This window comes from Pan paniscus, chromosome 20 (genome assembly GCF_029289425.2).
Source record: "Pan paniscus chromosome 20, NHGRI_mPanPan1-v2.0_pri, whole genome shotgun sequence".
Taxonomy (NCBI): domain Eukaryota; kingdom Metazoa; phylum Chordata; class Mammalia; order Primates; family Hominidae; genus Pan; species Pan paniscus.
The window spans coordinates 52,544,898-52,568,594 of record NC_073269.2 but is presented as its reverse complement, the minus strand read 5'-3'; the positions used below and the strand labels follow the sequence as shown (position 1 = coordinate 52,568,594).

The window sequence follows — 23,697 nt, the reverse complement described above, 5'->3', positions numbered from 1 at the left end:
CTGAGGCCTCCTCCGAACAGTCCTTGGTGAGAAACAGGGATTCTGAAGGCAGTCTCTGAGTCTCTGAGTGACCGACACATAACTTGTGATTCCGGCCAGGTGCAGTGGTTCACGCTTGTAATCCCACCACTTTTGGAGGCTGAGGCAGGTGGATCACTTGAGGCTAGGAGTTTGAGACCAGCCTGGCCAACATGGTGAAACCCCGTCTCAACTAAAAATACAAAAATTAGCCGGGCGTGGTGTTGCGCACCTGTAATCCCAGCTACTCGGGAGGCTGAGGTGGGAGAATAGCATAAAGCTGGGAGGCAGAGGTTCCAGTGAGCCAAGATCATGCTACTGCACTCCAGCCTGGGCGACAGAGTAAGACTCCGTCTCAAAAAGGAAAAAAGCATATATATATGTATATCCCAGCTGCATGTGCCCTCTGGTGCTGTGGGACCCCCGGCTGATGGGGCAGGAAGTTGGGGGGGACAGGGAAGGGGTGGGCATATGTGCCTAGGTGGGCACAGAGCACACGGCTCTTCACCTGCTGTTCCCTCTGACTTTCAGTCGCCCTTCAGGCTTTCTTTTTATTTTTTATTTTTTATTTTTTGAGACGGAGTCTCACTCTGTTACCCAGGCTGGAGTGCAGTGGCACGATCTCAGCTCACTGCAAGCTCCGCCTCCAGGGTTCACACCATTCTCCTGTCTCAGCCTCCCTAGTAGCTGGGACTACAGGCTCCCGCCACCACGCCCAGCTAATTTTTTTGTATTTTTAGTAGAGACGGGGTTTCACTGTGTTAGTCAGGATGGTCTCGATCTCCTGACCTCGTGATCCACCCACCTCGGCCTCCCAAAGTGCTGGGATTACAGGCGTGAGCCACGGCGCCCGGCAGCAGCTTTATTTCTAAGAACCAAAAACTAGAAACAACTCGATGACCAACGACAGGTGAATGAATAAACAAACTGCAATGTATTCATGCAACAGAATATGACCTAGCAACAAAAAAGAATGTACTGGCCGGGCGCGGTCGCCCTCCCAGCACCTTGGGAGGCTGAGGTGGGCAGATCATGAGGTCAAGAGATCGAGACCATCCTGGCCAACATGGTGAAACCCCGTCTCTACTAAAAAGACAAAAACTAGCTGGGCGTGGTGGCGGGTGCCTGTAGTCCCAGCTACTCGGGAGGCTGAGGCAGGAGAATTGCTTGAACCGGGGAGGCGGAGGTTGTGGTGAGCCAAGATTGTGCCACTGCACTCCTCCTGTCACAGTTTGGTGACAGAGTAAGACTCCGTCTCAAAAAAAAAAAAAAAAAGGAATGAACCTCAGATGCATACAGCAACATCGGTGAACCTCAGAAGCGTTATGAGGAGTCAAAGAAGTCAGACCAAAAAGGACACACACTTTATACTTCCTTTTATATAAAACTAAAAAAACACTATAGGGACAGAAATCAGAGCAGTGGTTGGGCACAGTGGCTCACGCCTGTATTCCCAGCACTTTAGGAGGCCACAGTGGGTGGATCACTTGAGGTCAGGAGTTTGAGACCAGCCTGGCCAACATGGTGAAAGCCCGTCTCTACTAAAAATACAAAAATTAACTGGGCATGGTAGCGCATGCTTATAATCCCACGTACTCCAGAGGCTGAGGCAGAATTGCTTGAACCCGGGAGGTGGAAGTTGTAGTGAGCCAAGATGGGGCCACTGCACTCTAGCCTGGGCAACACAGCGAGACTCAGTCTAAAAAAAAAAACAAACCAAAAACCCCACCACTTCCAAGGTGCCCGTCACCCATATGTAATTCCTAGGGCGCAGGACACTGTACAAGGATTCTTTCGCTTCAGGGATAATTATTCCTGACAGACAAGGTCACAGAATAAAATTAGCATGTTTTAATTTGGAATTGCCCTCACTGGACTCAGGGGAATTCGTGGCCACACAATGGGCTCTGTATTCGTTTCCTGTAGCTGTTGTGACACATTACCATATACTAGATGGCTTAAAACATCACAAATGTATTCTCTCATGGTTCTGGAGGACAGAAATCCAAAATCAAGCTGTTGGCAAGGCTGAGCTCCTTCCAGAGGCTCCAGGCAGAGGAACTTGCTTGCCTCTTCAAGCTTCCGGTGGCTCCAGGAGTTCCTTGGCTGCTGACTGCATCTCTCCAGCCTCTGCCTACAGGGTCACATCCACATCGCCTCCTCCACTCTGTACGGCTTTGCCTCTGTGTTATCTTCCTTGGCCTCCTTTTTCTTTTTCTTTCTTTCTTTTCTTTCTTTCTTTTTTTTGAAACAGAGTCTCACTCTGTCTCCCAGGCTGGAGTGCCTTGGTGCGATCTCGGCTCACTGCAACCTCCGCCTCCCGGGTTCACGCCATTCTCCTGCCTCAGCCTCCCGAGTAGCTGGGACTACAGGCACCTGTCACCGCGGCCGGCTAATTTTTTGTATTTTTGGTAGAGATGGGGTTTCACTGTGTTAGCCAGGATGGTCTCGATCTCCTGACCTTGTGATCTGCCCGCCTCGGCCTCTCAAAGTGCTGGGATTACAGGCGCGAGCCACCGTGCCCAGCCCTTGGCCTCTTTTTTTCTAAACTTTTTTGAGACAGCATCTCACTCTGTCACCCAGGCTGGGGTGTAGTGGTGCGATAATGGCTCACTGCAGCCTGGACATTCTATGCTCAGATGCTCCTCCCACCTCAGCCTCCCGAGTAGTTGGGACTACAGGCTTGCACCACCACGTCCAGCTAATTTTTTGTACTATTTTTGTAGAGATGGGGTTTTGCTATGTTGCCCAGGCTGGTCTTGAATTCCTGGGCTCAAGCGATCCACCCCACCGAGTGTGGAGATTGGGGCCAGGCATGGTGGCTTCCATCTGTAATGCCAGCACTTTGGAAGGCTGAGGTAGGAGGATCACTTGAGCCCAGGAGTTCGAGATTAGCCTGGAAAATATGGCGAAACTCCAACTTTACAAAAAACTAGCTGGGCATGGTGACATGGGCCTGTAGTCCCAGCTACTTGGGAAGCTGAGATGGGAGGATAGCTTGAGCCCAGGAGGTCGAGGCTGAAGTGAGCAAAATCGTATCACTGGGCGACAGAGCAAGACCCTGTCTCAAAACAAACAAACAAACAACAAACAAACAAACAAAAAGTGTGTGGAGATTGGAATCTAATAAACCTGAGTGATTCAAAGCTTGGCTCTGCCACTACCTAGCTGTGTGACTTTCTTTGGACTCAGTTTTTTTTTTTAATCTGAAAAATGGGAATAACACTTGCTTAAGGAAGGGTTCTAAGGACTGAATGAGAAAATGCACAGGGCCAAGGATAAAGTAGGTGCTCAGTAAAAATGAATTATTATCAGTATCACGTTCCTGGCTTGAAGGAATAAAGATGGAAGCTGTCGTGACAAACAAAAACAGACTGGCAAGCACTGATACAGAAGGACATTAAGTGAAAACACATTTTATAGTAATAAATCTAGTGCAATTCTCAGCATTCATTCAGTTAATAAATATTTGTAGCTCCTACCTGAAGTGTTCTAGATGCTGAGACTTCAGCAGTGAACAAACCAGACTCATATCCCAGACCTCATGGGGATAGTATTCTAATAGGGTGAAACAATAAATAAGTACATACAAATAGGCCCAGCGTGGTGCCTCTCGCCTGTAATCCCAGCACTTTGAGACCCAGAGGCAGGAGCATCAGTTGAGGCCAGGAGTTCAAGACCGGTCTGGGCAACATAATGAGAATACCTCTCTACAAAAAATTTTTAAAAATAGCCAGGCATGGTGGCACACACCTGTAGCCCCAGACACTCAGAAGGCTGAGGTGGGAGGATTGCTTGAGCCCAGGATTTCGAGGTTACAGTGAGCCATGATCATGCCACTTTACTTCAGCCTGGGTGACAGAGTGAGACCCTGTCTCAAAGAAAAAAAAAAAACAAAAACAGAAAGTGGTAAGTGCTGTGATGAAAATAATTTAGGATGATGGGGGAAAAAAATCTCTGTGAGATAAATTCTAAAATTAACATTAAAAAAAAAGCCAGGTGAAGTGGCTCACGCCTGTAATCCCAGCACTTTGGGAGGCCAAGGTGGGTGGATCACCTGAGGTTCGAGATCGAGACCACCCTGATCAACATGGAGACATCCGTCTCTACTAAAAATACAAAATTAGCTGGGTGGGGTGGCCTGTAATCCCAGCTGCTCTGGAGGCTGAGGCAGGAGAATTGCTTGAACGCGGGAGGTGGAGGTTGTGGTGAGTCAGAGATCGCGCCATTGCACTCTAGCCTGGGCAATAAGAGCAAAACTCCGTCTCAAAAAAAAAAAAAAAATTAATAAAATAAAATATAATTAACACATACACTAATGCAAGCATTTTTTCTCTGGAAAAATACAGAGATATTTAACTGGTTACTTTTTGGGGAGAGGCTGGAAGGTGGGGTTTGGGGAGAAGAATCCTTTTTTGAAAAAATTTACCTTTCTGTAACGTTTGCTTTTTCTGACCGTGTATCCTTTTTTGAGACAGGGTGTTACTCTGTTGCCCAAGCTGGAGTACAGTGGCACCACCTCAGCTCACTGCAACCTGTGCCTCCCAGGTTCAAGCGATTCTCCTGCCTCAGCCTCCCTAGTAGCTGAGATTACGGGCGCCTGCCATCGTGCCCAGCTAATTTTTGTACTTATAGTAGAGACGGTGGGGTTTCATCATATTGGCCAGGCTGGTCTGGAACTCCTGACTTCAGGCGATCGCCGGCCTAGGCCTCCCAAAGTGCTTGGATTACAAGCTTGAGCCACTGCCCCTGGCCCGTGTGTCTCATTTTTTTTTTTTAATGGCAACAAAATGTAGCTGGGTAGAGGGATTTCAGCCGTGTTTTGTTTCTCTTCCCCATTCTTTTCCAACTTTCCATTTATTTTAAACAAATGCAAAAGTGAGGCTACAGTTCTCGTTTTTATTATTTTATTCTGTGATGGCTGGAGAAGGGTCTCACCTGCCAGAGATCTGTGCAATTAAAAACACCCACAGCTGAACCGTTCAGGGGCTGGCAATTTTTTTTTTTTTTTTTTTTTTTTTGAGATGGAGTCTCGCTCTGTTGCCCAGGCTGGCGTGCAGATGGGCGATCTCCGCTTCCTGCAGCCCTGACCTCCCGGGCTCAAGCGATAGGCCCACCTCAGTCTCCCGAGTAGCTCAGACCACAGGCGCACACCATAATATTCGGCTAATTTTTAAATTTTTTGTGGAGACTGGAGTCTCGCTATGTTGCCCAGGCTGGTCTCCAATTCCTGGGCTCAAGCGATCCTCCTGCCTTGGCTTCCCAAAGTGCTGGGATTACAGGCATGAGTCACCGCCCCCGGCCGGAGGTTGACGATTTTTGCAAAAATGTGGAACATTTGGGATTTTCATTTCTTAGATTATCCACCTTGCGCCGCTCCCTGCTCCCCCACCAAATAAAAAAAGAAAAACAAACAAAAAACAAAACAAACAAACAAAACGAAAACCCTTTTATGACTACAAAACCCAAACGTCTCATCTGCGAGGTCACCACTTGGAAGGCACTGTCATGAGCCCTCAGACTTGAGATTCTTTAACCAGCATTCCTGAAACTTAGGTGTCCTTAGGATTTTTCATTTTTTGGTTTCTACAAACAGCTTTTCAGGGAAGCTGGCTTTGGGGATGAGGCCTAAGGGAGGCACCAGGGGCAGAAAAGAGGAGCTCCTGCCCTCGTCCTCCGTGGCGCCCCCACCCCCACCATCTCCCTGCAGCCTCGCCTCCGCCTCCGCCCCACCCGCTTAGCTTTGATCCGCGCGGAGGAGCGCGTCCCGTGGTTGCCATGGAGACCGCCGGACTGCGGAGGCCACAAACTGTGCGAGAGGGAGGCGAGGGGCGGGGCCGCGGGAGGCCCGGGGGCTGAGCGCGGCGGCTGGGACTGAGCCAGGGAGAAAGAGGAGAAAAATCCAGCGAAGCCCAACGACCTGGCTCTGCAAGAGAAAAACAACCTGAATAAGCCGGTAATTGTGAACAGGCCGCTCGCTGAGACCTTAACTTCCCCTAAGCCCCCACATCTTTTCTTTCCCTCTCGCCCGTCTCTTTTTCCTCCGTTCCCTCTTTAAAAATTTGCCTGGTTCCTTTATGAGTTAAATAAGATCACATTTATTTATTTATTTGAGACGGAGTCTCGCTCTGTCGCCCAAGGTGGAGGGCAGTGGCGCTATCTTGGCTCACTGCAACCTCCGCCTCCCAGTTCAAGCGATTCTCCTGCCTCAGCCTCCCCAGTAGCTGGGATTACAGGCATGTGCCACCACGCCCGGCTAATTCTTATATTTTTGTTCGTTTCGTTTTTTTTTTTTTTTTGTTTTGTTTTTGTGTTTGTTTTTGAGACGGAGTTTCGCTCTTGTTGCCCAGGCTGGAGTGCAATGGCACGGTCTCAGCTCACTGCAACCTCTGAATCCCGGATTCAAGCGATTCTCCTGCCTGAGCCTCCGGAGTAGCTGGGATTACAAGCATGCGCCACCAAGACAGGCTAGTTTTGTAGTTTTAGTAGAGGCGGGGTTTCACCATGTTGGCCAGGCTGGTCTCAAACTTCTGACCTCAGGTGATCCACCCGCTTCAGCCTCCCAAAATGCTGGGATTACAAGCGTGAGCCACCGCGCCCGGCAATTTTTGTATTTTTTAGTAGAGATGGGGTTTTGCCATGTTGACCAGGCTGGTCTCAAACTCCGGACCTCAGGTGATCCACCCGCCTCAGCCTCCCAAAGTGCTGGATTAAAGGCGTGAGCCACGGCGCCCAGCCTGAGATGGAGAATTTTCAAAAGAGTAGAGACAGATCGGACCTAAGTTTTTAAAAGATGCCCCCAGCTTCTGGATGGGGCCTGGATTGCAAGCAGTGATGGGGAGGCGGGGAGCCCAGTGAGGGGGATTTGTACACATCCAGGCAAGAGTGGCTGCAAGTATTGTGGCTGCTAAGTGGTTAAATGGTGCAACACATTTAGGAGAAGGGGATTAGCTGTGTCTTTAGCGTCGGCTAGTGTTTTAAATGCTAGTGCCCAAGATCTGGTTCTAATATTAGATCCACCACTCAGAGCTGTGCAACTTCAGACCAGCCTCAGTTTCCCCATCTGTAAAAAGATGATCGATGGCACTGGCCTTACCATGTACCTCTGAGGGTTCCTAACAACGAGGCCTATTCAACATGTCTCTGGATGCCTGGTTCCAAAGATGTGGACCAATGCTAGTCGCATGTACTGTAGCAGGAGAAGCCACGGACAAAACCCCTCAGACACCGGGTTAAGGAAGGATTTGGCTTTTTTCGGCCGGGAGCTTCGGCAGACTCGCCTCTCAACTGGCGGGAGCTTCGGTAGACTCGCGTCTCAAGAACCGAGCTCCCGGCCGAGTGCGACTAGCATTGGTCCACATCTTGATTCTTTTTTTTTTTTTTTTTTTTTTTTTGAGACGGAGTCTTGCTCTGTCGCCCGGGCTGGAGTGCAGTGGTGCGATCGCGGCTCACTGCAACCTCCGCCTCCCGGGTTCAAGAGATTCTCCTGCCTCAGCCTCCCGAGTAGCTGGGACTACAGGCACGTACCACCACGCCCGGCTAATTTTTTTGTATTTTTAGTAGAGACAGGGTTGCACCACGTTAGCCAGGATGGTCTCGATCTCCTGACTTCGTGATCTGCCCGCCTCAGCCTCCCAAAGGGCTGGGATTAGAGGCGTGAGCCACCGCGCCTGGCCATCTTGACTCTTTGGTCGACACAAAAGGCAGACTATTCTGGATTCAAATCCAAACTCAACCACTCCCCATGGCTGTGACCTTGAGAGTGTGGTTTTATGTCCTTGGGCCTCAGTTTCCTCAGCTGTCTAATGGGAATTGTACTCATGCTACCAGTCTCCTGTTATAGCAAGGATTTCCTGAGTTCATTCATAGAAAGCACTGGGAATGGTGCCTACTACATAGGAAGCGCCTCATAAACCGTGCCTATCCTTAGCCATCTCATTCTTTTTTCGAAGTTGCAAAATAGTTCACTGTAAGATACTACCATAAAATAGAGGCAGTCTCTACTCATGAACTTTTAGGGTTTTTTGTTGTTATTTGTAGGGTTTTTTTTTTTTTGCACTTTTGTTTTTTTGAGACAGTCTCCTTCTGTTGCCCAGGCCGGAGTGCAGTGGCGCGATCTCTGCAACCTCCACCTCCCAGGTTCACGCCATTCTCCTGCCTCAGCCTCTCGCGTAGCTTGGGACTACGCACGCACACCACCACACCCGGCTAATTTTTGTATTTTTTGTAGAGATGAGGGTTTCACCATGTTGGGCAGGCTGGTCTCGAACTCCTGGCCTCAAGTGTTCCACCCACCTGGGCCTCCCAAAGTGCTGGCACTACAGGCATGAGCCACCGCGCCTGGCCATGAACATTTGGGTTTATTCATCCCCTCAAAAATATGTATTGAGCCCTGACCTGCCAAGCGCCACAGTGGGACTGTTGCAGTCAGACCCCGGTACCCATTTCTCTACCCACGCATATAGGTGTACGGGTACCGATAGTCGCGTGAATTTAAAATGCTAATCTGTGGTGCCAGTGGCTCTCAAAAAGTAGAATCCACTAGCACACCCACCTCCCGGACTTGGCTGGAAACTTGCACATTTCGGATGGCAGGTTTGGGAACCGCTGCCTTTCAGGAAAGGTGCTGACGTGGGCCACTGCCGCTTCGCTGGGAAGCAATGGGCCCAGCTAGGCCCGGGGCGCGGCCACACCCCTGTGGGGGAGGGGAAGGAGGCCGCCCCGAAGGGAGTGGACAGCCCCCCTGTCAGTCTTCCAGAGTCTGGGAGTGTAAGATGAGACGGGGGAAGGTGGGCCTCATTCTGGCGGAGGGCAAGGAGGAACTTCCTGCCCGCGCGCTTCACCGTGCAGAGCTCTAAGCGCGCGGGCTGGCAGGCTGCGGCGCGTCAAGGTCAGCCTGGAGCTGGGTGGCGGCCTGCCTGGGGGCGGGAGACCCTACTGGGGGGCCGGGCTGGGGCCTCCCAGCGCCTCGGCCATATTGAATAGCCTCGACTGGACCGTCTTTGTCTGTGAAGTCCTGTCCCAAGTTCCAGCCGCGTCCTTGGGGCCTGGGGCAGGAAGAGTCGCTGGCAGCCCGCGCGCCCCAACTTGGAGCTGGGACACCACGTTTCCAGCTTGGAGTGGGCCTTGAGCCTTGGGACTGACCTCGCCCCCGGCTCACGTAGGCATCCTGGAAATTGATTCCCCCAAGTCCTTGGTGGGGGAGCCGGACTTGGTCAAGACTGTACTTGTTGCAGGCGAAGAGATTGGAGGCGTTGGCTCGTCCCTGGCTGGGGAGGTGAGACTCTCCGGTCAGCGTTGCTGGAACTCCCCCCATCCAGTCCCTCCCTCAAGACTAAGGGCTACAGTAGTTTGTTGGGGCTCATTGCCCCCTCACCCCAGATATCACCCTGGAGATCTTAAAGACTCTCGAGAAAAGCCACGTGGGGGGCTGGTTCCCCTGGGGCTTCCTGCCGTCCCCCGACTGCCTCATTCTTTGGAGCGTCCCCGATGTCTGCAAAGATGTGGATTTGGACGTCCTCGTGGAAGCCCTAAAGCCCGTGGGGACATTTAAGAAGATCGGCAAGGTGTTCCGCAAGGAGGAGGACTCCACGGTGGGGATGCTGCAGATCGGGGAGGACGTCGACTATTTGCTCATCCCCCGGGAGGTCAGGCTGGCCGGGGGCGTCTGGAGAGTCATCTCTAAGCCCGCCACCAAGGAAGCAGAATTTCGGGAGCGGCTGACCCAGTTCCTGGAAGAAGAGGGCCGCACCCTGGAGGACGTGGCCCGCATCATCGAGAAGAGCACCCCGCACCCGCCCCAGCCCCCCAAAAAGCCCAAGGAGCCCCGAGTGAGGAGGAGAGTGCAGCAGATGGTGACTCCTCCGCCCCGGCTGGTCGTGGGCACGTACGACAGCAGCAACGCCAGCGACAGCGAGTTCAGCGACTTCGAGACCTCCAGAGACAAGAGCCGCCAGGGCCCGCGGCGGGGCAAGAAGGTGCGCAAAATGCCCGTCAGCTACCTGGGCAGCAAGTTCCTGGGAAGCGACCTGGAGAGTGAGGATGATGAGGAACTGGTCGAGGCCTTTCTCCGGCGACAGGAGAAGCAGCCCAGCGCGCCGCCTGCCCGCCGCCGCGTCAACCTGCCAGTGCCCATGTTTGAGGACAACCTGGGGCCTCAGCTGTCCAAAGCGGACAGGTGGCGGGAGTATGTCAGCCAGGTGTCCTGGGGGAAGCTGAAGCGGAGGGTAAAGGGTTGGGCGCCGAGGGCGGGCCCCGGGGTGGGCGAGGCCCGGCTGGCCTCCACCGCAGTGGAGAGCGCAGGGGTATCATCGGCGCCAGAGGGCACCAGCCCGGGGGATCGCGTGGGAAACGCGGGAGATGTTTGTGTGCCCCAGGCTTCCCCTAGGCGATGGAGGCCCAAGATCAACTGGGCCTCCTTTCGGCGCCGCAGGAAGGAGCAGACAGCACCCACAGGTCAGAGGGCAGACATCGAGGCTGATCAGGGGGGAGAGGCTGCAGATAGTCGAAGGGAAGAGGCCATAGCTGACCAGCGGGAAGGGGCTGCAGGTAATCAGAGGGCAGGGGCCCCAGCTGACCAGGGGGCAGAGGCTGCAGATAATCAGAGGGAAGAGGCTGCAGATAATCAGAGGGCAGGGGCCCCAGCTGAGGAGGGGGCAGAGGCTGCAGATAACCAGAGGGAAGAGGCTGCAGATAATCAGAGGGCAGAGGCCCCAGCTGACCAGAGGTCACAGGGCGCAGATAACCACAGGGAAGAGGCTGCAGATAATCAGAGGGTGGAGGCCCCAGCTGACCAGGGGTCAGAGGTTACAGATAATCAAAGGGAAGAGGCCGTACATGACCAGAGGGAAAGGGCCCCAGCTGTCCAGGGTGCAGATAATCAGAGGGCACAGGCCCGGGCTGGCCAGAGGGCAGAGGCTGCACATAATCAGAGGGCAGGGGCCCCAGGTATCCAGGAAGCTGAAGTCTCAGCTGCCCAAGGGACCACAGGAACAGCTCCAGGAGCCAGGGCCCGGAAACAGGTCAAGACAGTGAGGTTCCAGACCCCTGGACGCTTTTCGTGGTTTCACAAGCGCCGGAGAGCCTTCTGGCACACTCCCCGGTTGCCAACCCTGCCCAAGAGAGTCCCCAGGGCAGGCGAGGCCAGGAACCTCAGGGTGCTGAGGGCCGAGGCCAGAGCAGAAGCTGAGCAGGGAGAGCAAGAAGACCAGCTGTGAGGTGAGGGCTAGAGACAGCCCATGGGCCCTCCCTCCAAGTGTGGGAGGGAGAGATGCTCTGCCTCTGAACTTCAAAGTGGAGGTGGAGTGCTGGCCACGTCTCCACCTAACAACCCTCTTTATTCTCTTGTTAAAGTTTTGTTCATGCATTGATTTTTTTTAAATTTTTTAGAGACAGGGTCTCACTCTGTTGCCCAGGCTGGAGTGCAGTGGCATGATCATAACTCACTGCAGCCTCAAACTTCTGGCCTCAAGTGATCCTCCTGCCTCGGCCTCCCAAAATGCTGGGATTACAGATGTGAGCCACCACACACACCATCTGATTTAAAAAAAAAAAAATACTGATTCCTTGTAGCAACCCAAAATATGTAAAGAAAGAATTCGATACAATGGGGTTGCGTCACCTATAGTTTTAATTTCCTCAAATGCAACTCAAGGTGCTCAGCTTGATAAAGGGAGAGAGGGAGGGCAGGGGAGAAACTGACTCCTTTTTCCATCTCTTTTTTGCCTGCACACTTAATGTGGACTGCCTCCTTGGACTTAAAAAGAGGGCTTGAGCCAACATGCAAATAAAAAAACATTTATGAACTGATTTCTTAGCTTTGGACTTGACAACTGACGAATGCTCTGGGGGTGACCTGGCCCTTGCTGTCCGTTCCACTCCCATCCTTGATGATGGAGACACCTGTGTTTATGTTGTCACTTTGCTTGCCATCCTCATGCCCCGGGCTCTGCTGGTTTGGAGGGGACAGGGGCCCTTGGTTTGCACACCTCACCCGATCTTGGTTATAAGGTACAGTAAAAGCGTCTGAAAAATGCATTCAAAACACAGATTCTGGGGCCCTCGGCACCAGAGGTGTGGATTTGCTAGCGGTGCCTGTGTGGCTCTGAATTCTGTTTGCATCAAGCTCCACAGACATCTGGGCAACTCGGCCACTGGACACATTGAAAAATCATTGCAATAGGAAAAGGCCCAAAAGAGGGGCTGTGGTTGGCCGGGCATGGTGGCTCACGCCTGTAATCCCAGCACTTAGGGAGGCCGAGGCGGGTGGATCACGAGGTCAAGAGATCGAGACCATCCTGGCCAACATGGTGAAACCCAGTCTCTAATAAAAATACAAAAATTAGACTGGCCTTGTGGCGCACGCCTGTAGTCCCAGCTACTCGGGAGGCTGAGGCAAGAGAATCTCTTGAACCCAGGAGGTGGAGGTTGCAGTGAGCCGAGATTGTGCTGTTGCACTCCAGCCTAGTGACAGAGTGAGACTCTGTCTCAAAAAAAAAAAAAAAAAGGCTGTGTGTATTGTGCATTAATTCCTGCTGCTTTTTTTTTTTTTCTTTTTGGAGATGGAATCTCACTCTCTGTCTCCCAGGCTGGAGTGCAGTGGCACGATCTCGGCTCACTGCCATCTCCGCCTCCCTGGTTCAAGTGATTCTCCTCCCTCTGCCTCCCGAATAGCTGGGACTACAGGTGTGTGCCACCACACCTGGCTAATTTTTGTATTTTTAGTAGAGATGAGGTTTCACCATATTGGCCAAGCTTGTCTTGAACTCCTAACCTCAGCTGATCTGCCCACCTCTGCTTCCCAAAGTGCTGGGATTACAGGCATGAGCCACTGCACGCGGCCAACTGCTTCCTATAATTGGGAAGAAACTGGGTTGCTAAAGCCCTGTGGAGGTTAGGAGGAAGCTGGGGGCCTGTATTGCCTTGTGTCCCCACAACCCCTAGCAGTGAAAAACAGCAAATGACCACACTCTAGCCTTGCTGAGGGCAGGAGAAAAGAGAGTTCATGGAGGTCCAAAGGCCAGTCTGTCTTCCTAACTGGTTGCAGCCCTGGCCTAAGTTTCTTATTTTTTTCCTCAGGAAAGTAAAGAATTCTATCCCACCACCCTCCTTTTGTTTTTCTCTCTTCCACGCTCCTCCCTCCTTCCCTCCCTCCCCTCCCCTTCCCTCCCTCCCCTCCCCTCTCCCTCTCTCCCTCCCCTCTCCCTCTCTCCCTCCCCTTCCCCCTCCCTCCCTCCCTCCCTCCTTTCCTTCCCTTCCTTCCTTCCTTCCGTCTTTCTTTCTTCCTCCCTCCCTCCCTCTCTCTTTCTCTCTCTTGCTTTCTTTCCTTTCTCTTTCTCTCTTTTCTTTCTTTCAAGACAGGGTCTGGCTCTGTCACCCAGGCTGGAGTGTGGTGTTGCAATCACGGCTCACTTGCACTCTTGGGATCAAGCGATCCTCTGGCCTCAGCTCTGGGATTATGGGAGGGAGCCACCGCGCCCCACCCCTGCTCTTTTCTGAATGGAGTGGTTACTGCTGGTGCTGCTTGCTGCGTGGCGCGCCGCATGGCCTTGCTAGAGCCCCTTTGTGCATGCTGGTGGATACTTGGCCGTGTAGTCCACGGCTCACAGCAAGAACGAGGCCCTGGGAGGTTTGGAAGAAATACAAGCTGTGGACCTCACCTGGAGGGGAGGCTTTGCAGGTGCGCGGAGGAAGACAGGCTGGGTGGGAAGGTTCTGGTTGGTGGTGGGGAAGGAGGCTGTCCTTTGTCGCTGCCCACCTCGGAGGGCAGAGGTCTCATGACCATGGGGACCTGGCCTGCCTGAGGAGCTGGAAGGTAAAAAGGAACAGCAGAGACAGATGTTTGGAGGGATTCGGAGACTGGAGGAGCCGACGGCATGAATGCAGGAAATGAAGGCTCAGAGCGAGTCTCTCTGCTCCTCCTCCCTGCAGCGCCCAGAGCTATGGGGGGAGGGGGGTCTCGGGGGAACATCAGGGGCCCACGAGAAGGAAAGTGGTGTGGACCCCAAACAAGTGGCAAGATGGATTTAAACGAGGAGCTGCGTGGATTTCACAGACATCAGGCAACACTGGGTCAGTCTCTCTCACTGCCATACACGTGTGGACACACACATAGACACATGCACACTCAGATCCAGGCACACAGGCACAGCACATACCACAGACACATGTACACTCAGGCACCACTGGCAGACCCACATTCACCAACAGACATTATGATGAATCTGCCCATACATAGACACAGACACGGACACACACATGTAGTACACACACGTGTACTCAGAGGCACACAGACCCAATGTGCTCCGGGAAGCCAACCCCCACACACTCACAGACCCATTCACACAAACACTGACATACTTGGAAATGTCAACGTGTTCACCCACTCAGGACCCGTCACACACTGCTAGATGCCGTTGGACACTTTGATTCCCTCAGCCAGATGGACACACTCACATGTTATCACAGAAACTCAAAAGCCAGGCAGTCACAGACACACAGATGCTTGCAGAAAGTTTCACAGCTGGGCGCGGTGGCTCACGCCTGTAATCCCAGCATTTTGGGAGGCCGAGGTGGGTGGATCACCTGAAGTCAGGAGTTCGAGACCAGCCTGGCCAACATGGTGAAACCCCATGTGTACTAAAAATACAAAAAATTAGCTGGGCATGATGGTGCATGCCTGTAATCCCAGCTACTCGGGAGGCTGAGGTAGGAGGAGAATCAGTTGAACCCAGGAGGTTGCGGTGAGCTGAGATTGCGCTATTGTACTCCAACCTGGGCAACAAGCAAAAGCCTGTCTCAAAAAAGAAAAAAGAAACAGTTTCACACCGTCTCCCTGGGTTTTTTTGTTTGTTTTTGTTTTTAGGCAGAGTCTCTGTCACCCAGGCTGGAGTGCAGTGGTGCGATCTCAACTCACTGCAACCTCTGCGTCCTGGGTTCAAGCAATTCTCGTGCCTCAGCCCCCCGAGTCTTATTTGTATACCCGGCCATCCCTGGGTCTTATTTGCATAGTCTTTCTGGGTGGCCCTGAGGCTTTGGGCAAGTCTATCCCCCACTGAGTCAAAATTTGTTCTCCCTCGAGTGAAAACAACCTTTTCTGAACTGTTCCCAGCATCCCCACCGTGAGCATTCAGGGAGGCCCCACAGGTAGAGGGAGCCCTCTAGTAACTGAGACAGAACAGAGTGTTCGCTATTATATTTCATCACAGGGGCCTTCAAACAGCACCTGCAGGGCCAGTCAGTCCCTTGATGCCTCTGGGGTGTGGTTTCAAATGCACGAAGGTTTCCAAGAGGAAGCCCAGGAAACCAGAGATTGGTCTCTGAATCAGCCTTCATCTGGACCAGTCCAGCTGCTCCTCATTGTTTTTTGTTTGTTTGTTTGTTTTTGAGACGGAGTCTCGCTCTGTCACCCAGACTGGAGTGCAGTGGCGCGATCTCGGCTCACTGCAAGCTCCGCCTCCTGGGTTCACACCATTCTCCTGCCTCAGCCTCCCGAGTAGCTGGGACTACAAGCGCCCTCCATCACGCCCAGCTAATTTTTTTGTATTTTTAGTAGAGATGGGGTTTCACTGTGTTAGTCAGGATGGTCTTGATCTCCTGACCTCGTGATCCGCCCGCCTCGGCCTCCCAAAGTGCTGGGATTACAGGCGTGAGCCACCGTGCCCGGCCCAGCTGCTCCTCATTGTTACCAAAGAGGAAAATAAGAGGCCACAGGTGATTCCAGAACACAGACATGGAAGGGAGGGTTGCCACCCTGAGACATGGGGGTGGAGGGGCTGCGTACAGTGTCTCACGCCTATAATCCCAACACTTTCTGGGAGTCGAGATGGGCAGATCACTTGAGGTCAGGAGTTTGAGACCAGCCTGGCCAACATGGCAAAAATCCGTCTCTACTGTAAATACAAAAATTAGCTGGACGTGGTAACAGGTGCTTTTAATCCCAGCTACTTGGGAGGCTGAGGCATGAGAATTGTTTGAACCCAGGAGGCGGAGGTTGCAGTGAGCCGAGATTGCACCACTGCACTCCAGTGTGACAGAGTGAGATTCTGTCAAAAAAAAAAAAAAAGACATGGGGGTGGAAGGATTTCTGATTTGTGGGTCCCCCTCCCAGGCCCACAGGGTGTGACAGGAGAGCAATTTGGAGCTCAGCTGCCTGGCTCCCCCAGCACCGCTCCTTGCAAGCTATGTGACCTTGGGCCGGTTACTTGACCTCTGTGTGCCTCCATGTTCTCATGGGAAAGGGGGACCATAGCAGAGCTTTCCTTCCAGCATTGCTCAGGGTACTGAAAAGGGTGTGATGTGTTCGTGCTCCAATCAACCCTAGGAGACATCATCTCGTCTTATTCCTGCTAGATATCAGCAGCGGCGAGTTTTTCACTGCACACATCGGCCTTGACAGAGACCCCAGGGCAGCAGTCCCCGCCCCGGCTGCCCCTGAAATGACCCGGAGCCCATGTCCAGCATGCACGCAGGACCCACTCTCGGAATCTCGGGATGGTGCAGGCCTCCGCTGGGGCAGCAACAGTCCCTAAAGCTTCCCAGGTGATTCCCAGCAATGGGCAGCCGGGGCTGACAACTGTGACCCTAGGGGTCCTAGGGACCATCAGACCCCACAGCTGGGGTCTCAAACTGTGATGCCGGACCGTTTCTCCAACTGGTCCCGTATCGCAGGTGCCTGGGGGGGTCCTTCGAAAATTCAGCTTACTGGGCTGCCTGCCCAAAGGGGTTCTGTAGGTCTCGGGTGGGCCCGAAAATGAGTATCGAGTTCCCAGGAGACGTTGGCGCAGCTGGTCCAGAACCTGACTTTGAGAACCGCTGTCCTGCCGCTTTCTGCAGTCTAGCGTTCAAAGGCCAGGGAAAACTTAGGCGCTTCGAGTGCTCGGGAAACACCATCGCTGGCACGATGTAATATTTATTTGCTTATTTTATTTTATTTATGTATATTTATTTTTGTATAGACGAGAGGCGGGGAGCGGGGGTTGGGGGTGGGTCCCTATTTTGCTCAGGCCGGTCTTGAACTCCTGGCGTCAAGCTATCTCTTCCCTCACGATTTTAACCTGCGGCCCTGGAGCGCCTCTTGGTGGTTAAATGGGGCGCTGCAGCTCTTGCGCGTTGACAGGCTCTCTGCATATCTATGTGTAGGAGATGTGGCCTCCTATGCAAGGGGCGAAGACCGAGCTGGGGAAGGCGGGGCCTCAGTGGAAACCGGGTCTGGGGAACCCGTTGGCGGTAGGGAGTGTCTTTTTCTGTCCCCGGAACCCAGACTTCTCCCTCCCTCCAGCACCTGGTCATGTCCCTAGGAGTTTTAGGGCGCCCCTGTCTCTGAGCTGGCTCTGGGATCGGGGTGGGGGCGGGTTCAGGATCGAGGTCCCTGCCTGGGCCCGCTCTCTGAAAGTCTACACGGCCAAACCTCCCCCACGCCTCCAGCGAACTCTGCAAGCTCATTTCCAGGCTGCCTCACTTTTAAACTCCAGGCACGTGGAAACCCAACCCGACAGCGACCACCATGGAGGCAGGTGGCCTTCTTTGGCCCCACTGCCTCCCCTACGCCAGCATCGAGCCTGGCACGGGAGGGGCAGTAGTCACACATTAATAGCCCCCTATTATCACACTCTGGCTTGGGGCTTTTAACCTGGCTCTTCCTGCGCCTCCCGTCATGCGCTTTCCCCAGGCATCTGCCGGCCGCAACCCCTCACCTCCTTGCGGTCTTTGGCACCTTCTCAGTGAGGGCTTTCCATGCCGCCCCGTTTACGGTGACTGCAAACCCTCTCCTGCCCCGGCCCTCCTCGGGCCCTGCCTGCCAGACTTTTGTCCCCAGAAGGCCTCACTTCCTAATGCGTGGATCTCCTCCTCATCTAGGAGGCGTACCCCCTGCCTCCCCACCGCATGCTCGCTCCAGGAGGTTCCTGTTTGTTGCACCTGGAACAGGGCCTGGGACGCCCCGGGACCCTTCCTTGCGAGACCTCAGGGCCTTTACGCAGCCACTCCTTCGATCTCAAACGCTCCTCCCCACTTCCTGGGCGCACTCCCTCCAGGGGGCGTATCTTTCCAGCACATTCCCAACTAGGCGCATCTGGGGTCGGCCTTCCCCAGTCCGGGTGGTTTCTTCCGACCGACCGTCAGCAGTCGACAAATAACTGAGCAGCTGCTGGGGCCGGGAACACCGCGGGGACAGGTCAGAGCTGACCCTGAGCGACTCTACTGCCTCTCCCCGCCACGCCCACCTGCCCCTTGCGAGGTAGGACCCCGCAACCACCACTTCAGAGTCCTCTGCAGGGACTACTGTTGCTATGGGAGAGGAAGCCAGAGGAAGGGGACGCCATCTGGGCGATGCTTGGGCCGTGGTGGCTGCAGAAGCAGCAGCAGCAGTGACGGCCACCGCCGCCAACCAAGAGCTTCTGCCTGGCCAGCGCAGCCACCTGGGCTCCGGGCAGCAGCATTTTCCACGTGGCTCCTCCAATCCTCACGAGAGAGCAGCTCCCTGCATTGCTAATGGTGAGCCCACCTGACTTCCTACTCTCAGCACTTCCTGATTGCAATGTCTGTATCACCAGTTTCCTCTATTAACCTTCCTGACAAGTCGGCGTGCTATTGAGAAACAAATGAGTGAACCAGGGGCAATCAGAGCTCTGAAAAATGAAGCGAGCAAGTGCAGAAAAGGTTACATTTTTTTTGTTCTGTTTTTGAGACGCGGTCTTGCTCTGTCACCCAGGCTGGAGTGCAGTGGCACGATCTCGGCTCACTGCCCCTCTGCCTCCCGGGTTCAAGCGATTCTCGTGCCTCAGCCTCCCGAGTAGCTGGGAATAGTGGCACGCGCCACCACGCGTGGCTAATTTTTGTATATTTTAATAGAGACGGAGTTTCTCCGTGTTGGCCAGGCTGGTCTCGATTTCGTGACCTTAAGTGATCCACCCGCCTCGGCCACCCAAAGTGCTGGAATTACAGGCGTGAGCCACCGAGCCAGGCTAGGGTTTTTTTGTTTGTTTGTTTGTTTTTTGTTTTGTTTTTGAGATGGAGTTTCGCTCTTGTTGCCCAGGCTGGAGTGCAGTGGTGCCATCTCCGCTCACTGCAATCTCCACCTTCCGGTTTCAAGCGATTCTCCTGCTTCAGCCTTCTGAGTAGCTGGGATTACAGGCATGCACCACCACGCCCGGCTAATTTTATATTTTTAGTAGAGACGGGGTTTCTCCATGTTGGTCAGGCTGGTCTTGAACTTCCAACCTCAGCTGATCCGCCCGCTTCAGCCTCCCAAAGTGCTGGGATTACAGGGGTGAGCCACTGCGCCCAGCCTGGGTTACATTTTTATAGGTGGTCAGGGAAGCCCTCCCTGGGAATGTGACATTTGAAGAAAGAGAACAGCAGTGCAAAGGCCCTGAGGCAGGAATATGCCTGGTGTGACCCGGAGACCTGGGTGGCTGAAGCCACTGGGGGAGACACAGAGAGGGAGGTGGGAAACAAGGCAGGGGGTGAGATGGAGGCGGAGTGTGTAGACCTGAGCTGTGCAAGAGAACTGCGTGCGATGGTGGCAGTGTCCTGCACCAGCACTGCGTGATGTGGTAGCCACTGGCCACGTGTGGCTCTTGAGCACTTGCGATGCAGCTACTGTGACTTCAGGATGTGGATGTTTAATTGTATTTAGTTACATTGAAATTAAAATATCCCCATGTCAGTAGTGGCTGCTGCACTGAACAGGTCCAGACCCTGTTACAGGGACTCTGGCTTTGACCTTTAGTGACATAGGAAGCCATAAGAGGATTTGAAGAGAAGAGGAGTCATTCGATGGGACTCAACTTCTTGGTCAAACCAAGTCATAAGGCTAGTCTGGATTCAAGCGGAAGGGAAATAGACTTCACCTCTTGACGGGGGGAGGTACCAGGGGCATACGGGGAAGGGAAGAATTGACAGCGGCTGTTTTTTGGAGACAATGCGCCACGGTGCGCCCCCTGGCGGCAGCTGGGAAAAGAGGCCCGGAGTCTAAGTTTCACTCGGAAATGGACACAACTTTTTCTTTCTTTGCTTTTTCTTTTCTTTTCTTTTCTCTTTTCTTTTCCTTTGCTTTTCTTTCTTTTCTTTTTTCTTATTCCTTCCTTTCCCTTCCTTCCTTCCTTTCTTTCTTCCTCCCTCCCTCTCTCTCTTTCTCTCTCTCTCTTTCTTTCTTTCCTTTCTCTTTCTCTCTTTTCTTTACTCTTTTCTTTCTTTCAAGACAGGGTCTGGCTCTGTCACCCAGGCTGGAGTGTGGTGTTGCAATCACGGCTCACTTGGACTCTTGGGATCAAGCGATCCTCTGGCCTCAGCTCTGGGATTATGGGAGGGAGCCACCGCACCCCACCCCTGCTCATTTCTGAATGGAGTGGTTACTGCTGGTGCTGCTTGCTGCGTGGCGCGCCGCATGGCCTTGCTAGAGCCCCTTTGTGCATGCTGGTGGATACTTGGCCGTGTAGTCCACGGCTCACAGCCTGGCAAGAACGAGGCCCTGGGAGGTTTGGAAGAAGTACAAGCTGTGGACCTCACCTGGAGGGGAGGCTTTGCAGGTGCGCGGAGGAAGACAGGCTGGTGGGAAGGTTCTGGTTGGAGGGAGGCTGTCCTTTGTCGCTGCCCACCTCGGAGGGCAGAGGTCTCGTGATCATGGGGACCTGGCCTGCCTGAGAAGCTGGAAGGTAAAAAGGAACAGCAGAGACAGATGTTTGGAGGGATTCGGAGACTGGAGGAGCCGACGGCATGAATGCAGGAAATGAAGGCTCAGAGCGAGTCTCTCTGCTCCTCCTCCCTGCAGCGCCCAGAGCTATGGGCGGGGGGGCTCTCGGGGGAACATCAGGGGCCCACGAGAAGGAAAGTGGTGTGGACCCCAAACAAGTGGCAAGATGGATTTAAACGAGGAGCTGCGCGGATTTCACAGACATCAGGCAACACTGGGTCAGTCTCTCTCACTGCCATACACGTGTGGACACACACATAGACACATGCACACTCAGATCCAGGCACACAGGCACAGCACATACCACAGACACATGTACACTCAGGCACCACTGGCAGACCCACATTCACCAACAGACATTATGATTAATCTGCCCATACATAGACACAGACACGGACACACACACGTAGTACACACACGTAGTACACACACAGAGGCACACAGACCCACTGTGCTCTGGGAAGCCAACCCCCACACACTCACAGACCCATTCACACAAACACTGACATACTTGGAAATGTCAACGTGTTCACCCACTCAGGACCCGTCACACACTGCTAGATGCCGTTGGACACTTTGATGCCCTCAGCCAGATGGACACACTCACATATTATCACGCAGAAACTCAAAAGCCAGGCAGTCACAGACACACAGATGCTTGCAGAAAGTTTCACAGCCGGGCGCGGTGGCTCACGCCTGTAATCCCAGCATTTTGGGAGGCCGAGGTGGGTGGATCACCTGAAGTCAGGAGTTCGAGACCAGCCTGGCCAACATGGTGAAACCCCATGTGTACTAAAAATACAAAAAATTAGCTGGGCATGATGGTGCATGCCTGTAATCCCAGCTACTCGGGAGGCCGAGGTAGGAGAAGAATCAGTTGAACCCAGGAGGTTGCGGCGAGCTGAGATTGTGCTATTTTACTCCAACCTGGGCAACAAGCAAAAGCCTGTCTCAAAAAAGAAAAAAGAAACAGTTTCACACCGTCTCCCTGGGTTTTTTTGTTTGTTTTTGTTTTTAGGCAGAGTCTCTGTCACCCAGGCTGGAGTGCAGTGGTGCGATCTCAACTCACTGCAACCTCTGTGTCCTGGGTTCAAGCAATTCTCGTGCCTTAGCCCGCCGAGTCTTATTTGTATACCCGGCAATCCCTGGGTCTTATTTGCATAGCCTTTCTGGGTGGCCCTGAGGCTTTGGGCAAGTCTATCCCCCACTGAGTCAAAATTTGTCCCCCGTCGAGTGAACACAACCTTTTCAGAACTCCTGTTCCCAGCATCCCCACCGTGAGCATTCAGGGAGCCCCCACAGGTAGGGGGAGCCCTCTAGTAACTGAGACAGAACAGAGTGTTCGCTATTATATTTCATCACAGGGGCCTTCAAACAGCACCTGCAGGGTCAGTCCGTCCCTTGATGCCTCTGGGGTGTGGTTTCAAATGCACGAAGGTTTCCAAGAGGAAGCCCAGGAAACCAGAGATTGGTCTCTGAATCAGCCTTCATCTGGACCAGTCCAGCTGCTCCTCATTGTTTTTGTTTGTTTGTTTGTTTTTGAGACGGAGTCTCGCTCTGTCACCCAGACTGGAGTGCAGTGGCGCGATCTCGGCTCACTGCAAACTCCGCCTCCCAGGTTCACGCCATTCTCCTGCCTCAGCCTCCTGAGTAGCTGGGACTACAGGCACCCTCCATCACGCCCAGCTAATTTTTTTGTATTTTTAGTAGAGATGGGGTTTCACTGTGTTAGTCAGGATGGTCTTGATCTCCTGACCTCGTGATCCACGCGGCCTCCCAAAGTGCTGGGATTACAGGCGTGAGCCACCGTGCCCGGCCCAGCTTCTCCTCATTGTTACCAAAGAGGAAAATAAGAGGCCACAGGTGATTCCAGAACACAGACATGGAAGGGAGGGATGCCACCCTGAGACATGTGGGTGGAGGGGCTGGGTACAGTGTCTCACGCCTATAATCCAAACACTTTGTGGGGGTGGAGATGGGAAGATCACTTGAGGTCAGGAGTTTGAGACCAGCCTGGCCAACATGGCAAAAATCCGTCTCTACTATAAATACAAAAATTAGCTGGACGTGGTAGCAGGTGCTTGTAATCCCAGCTACTTGGGAGGCTGAGGCATGAGAATTGTTTGAACCCAGGAGGCGGAGGTTGCAGTGAGCCGAGATTGCACCACTGCACTCCAGCCTAGGTGACAGAGCGAGATTCTGTCAAAAAAAAAAAAAAAAAAAAAAAAAAGACATGGGGGTGGAAGCATTTCTGATTTGTGGGTCCCCCTCCCAGGCCTACAGGGTGTGACAGGAGAGCAATTTGGAGCTCGGCTGCCTGGCTCCCCCAGCACCGCCCCTTGCAAGCTGTGTGACCTTGGGCTGGTTACTTGACCTCTCTGTGCCTCCATGTCCTCATGGGAAAGGGGGATCATAGCAGAGCTTTCCTTCCAGCATTGCTCAGGGTACTGAAAAGGGTGTGATTTGTTCGTGCTTCAATCAACCCTAGGAGACGTCATCTCGTCTTATTCCTGCTAGGTATCAGCAGCGGCCAGTTTTTCACTGCACACATCGGCCTTGACAGAGACCCCAGGGCAGCAGTCCCTGCCCCGGCTGCCCCTGAAATGACCCGGAGCCCATGTCCAGCATGCACGCAGGACCCACTCTCGGAATCTCGGGATGGTGCAGGCCTCCACTGGGGCAGCAACAGTCCCTAAAGCTTCCCAGGTGATTCCCAGCAATGGGCAGCCGGGGCTGACAACTGTGACCCTAGGGGTCCTAGGGACCATCAGACCCCACAGCTGGGGTCTCAAACTGTGATGCCGGACCGTTTCTCCAACTGGTCCCGTATCGCAGGTGCCTGGGGGGTCCTTCGAAAATTCAGCTTGCTGGGCTGCCTGCCCAAAGGGGTTCTGTAGGTCTCGGGTGGGCCCGAAAATGTGTATCGAGTTCCCAGGAGACGTTGACGCAGCTGGTCCGGAACCTGACTTTGAGAACCGCTGTCCTGC

The 23,697-nt window shown here is 53.4% G+C and overlaps 1 protein-coding gene across 1 annotated transcript; it reads left to right on the top strand.

Annotated features, from left to right (window-relative positions):
• Nucleotides 1–6,832: 6,832 nt before the first annotated feature.
• On the top strand, nt 6,833–11,826 carry CCDC8 (coiled-coil domain containing 8). The gene has a single exon (XM_003846045.6). It carries the CDS (start codon nt 9,618–9,620, stop codon nt 11,232–11,234), a length of 1,617 nt encoding a protein of 538 aa, XP_003846093.2. The 5' UTR covers nt 6,833–9,617; the 3' UTR covers nt 11,235–11,826.
• The last annotated feature ends 11,871 nt before the right edge of the window (nt 11,827–23,697 follow it).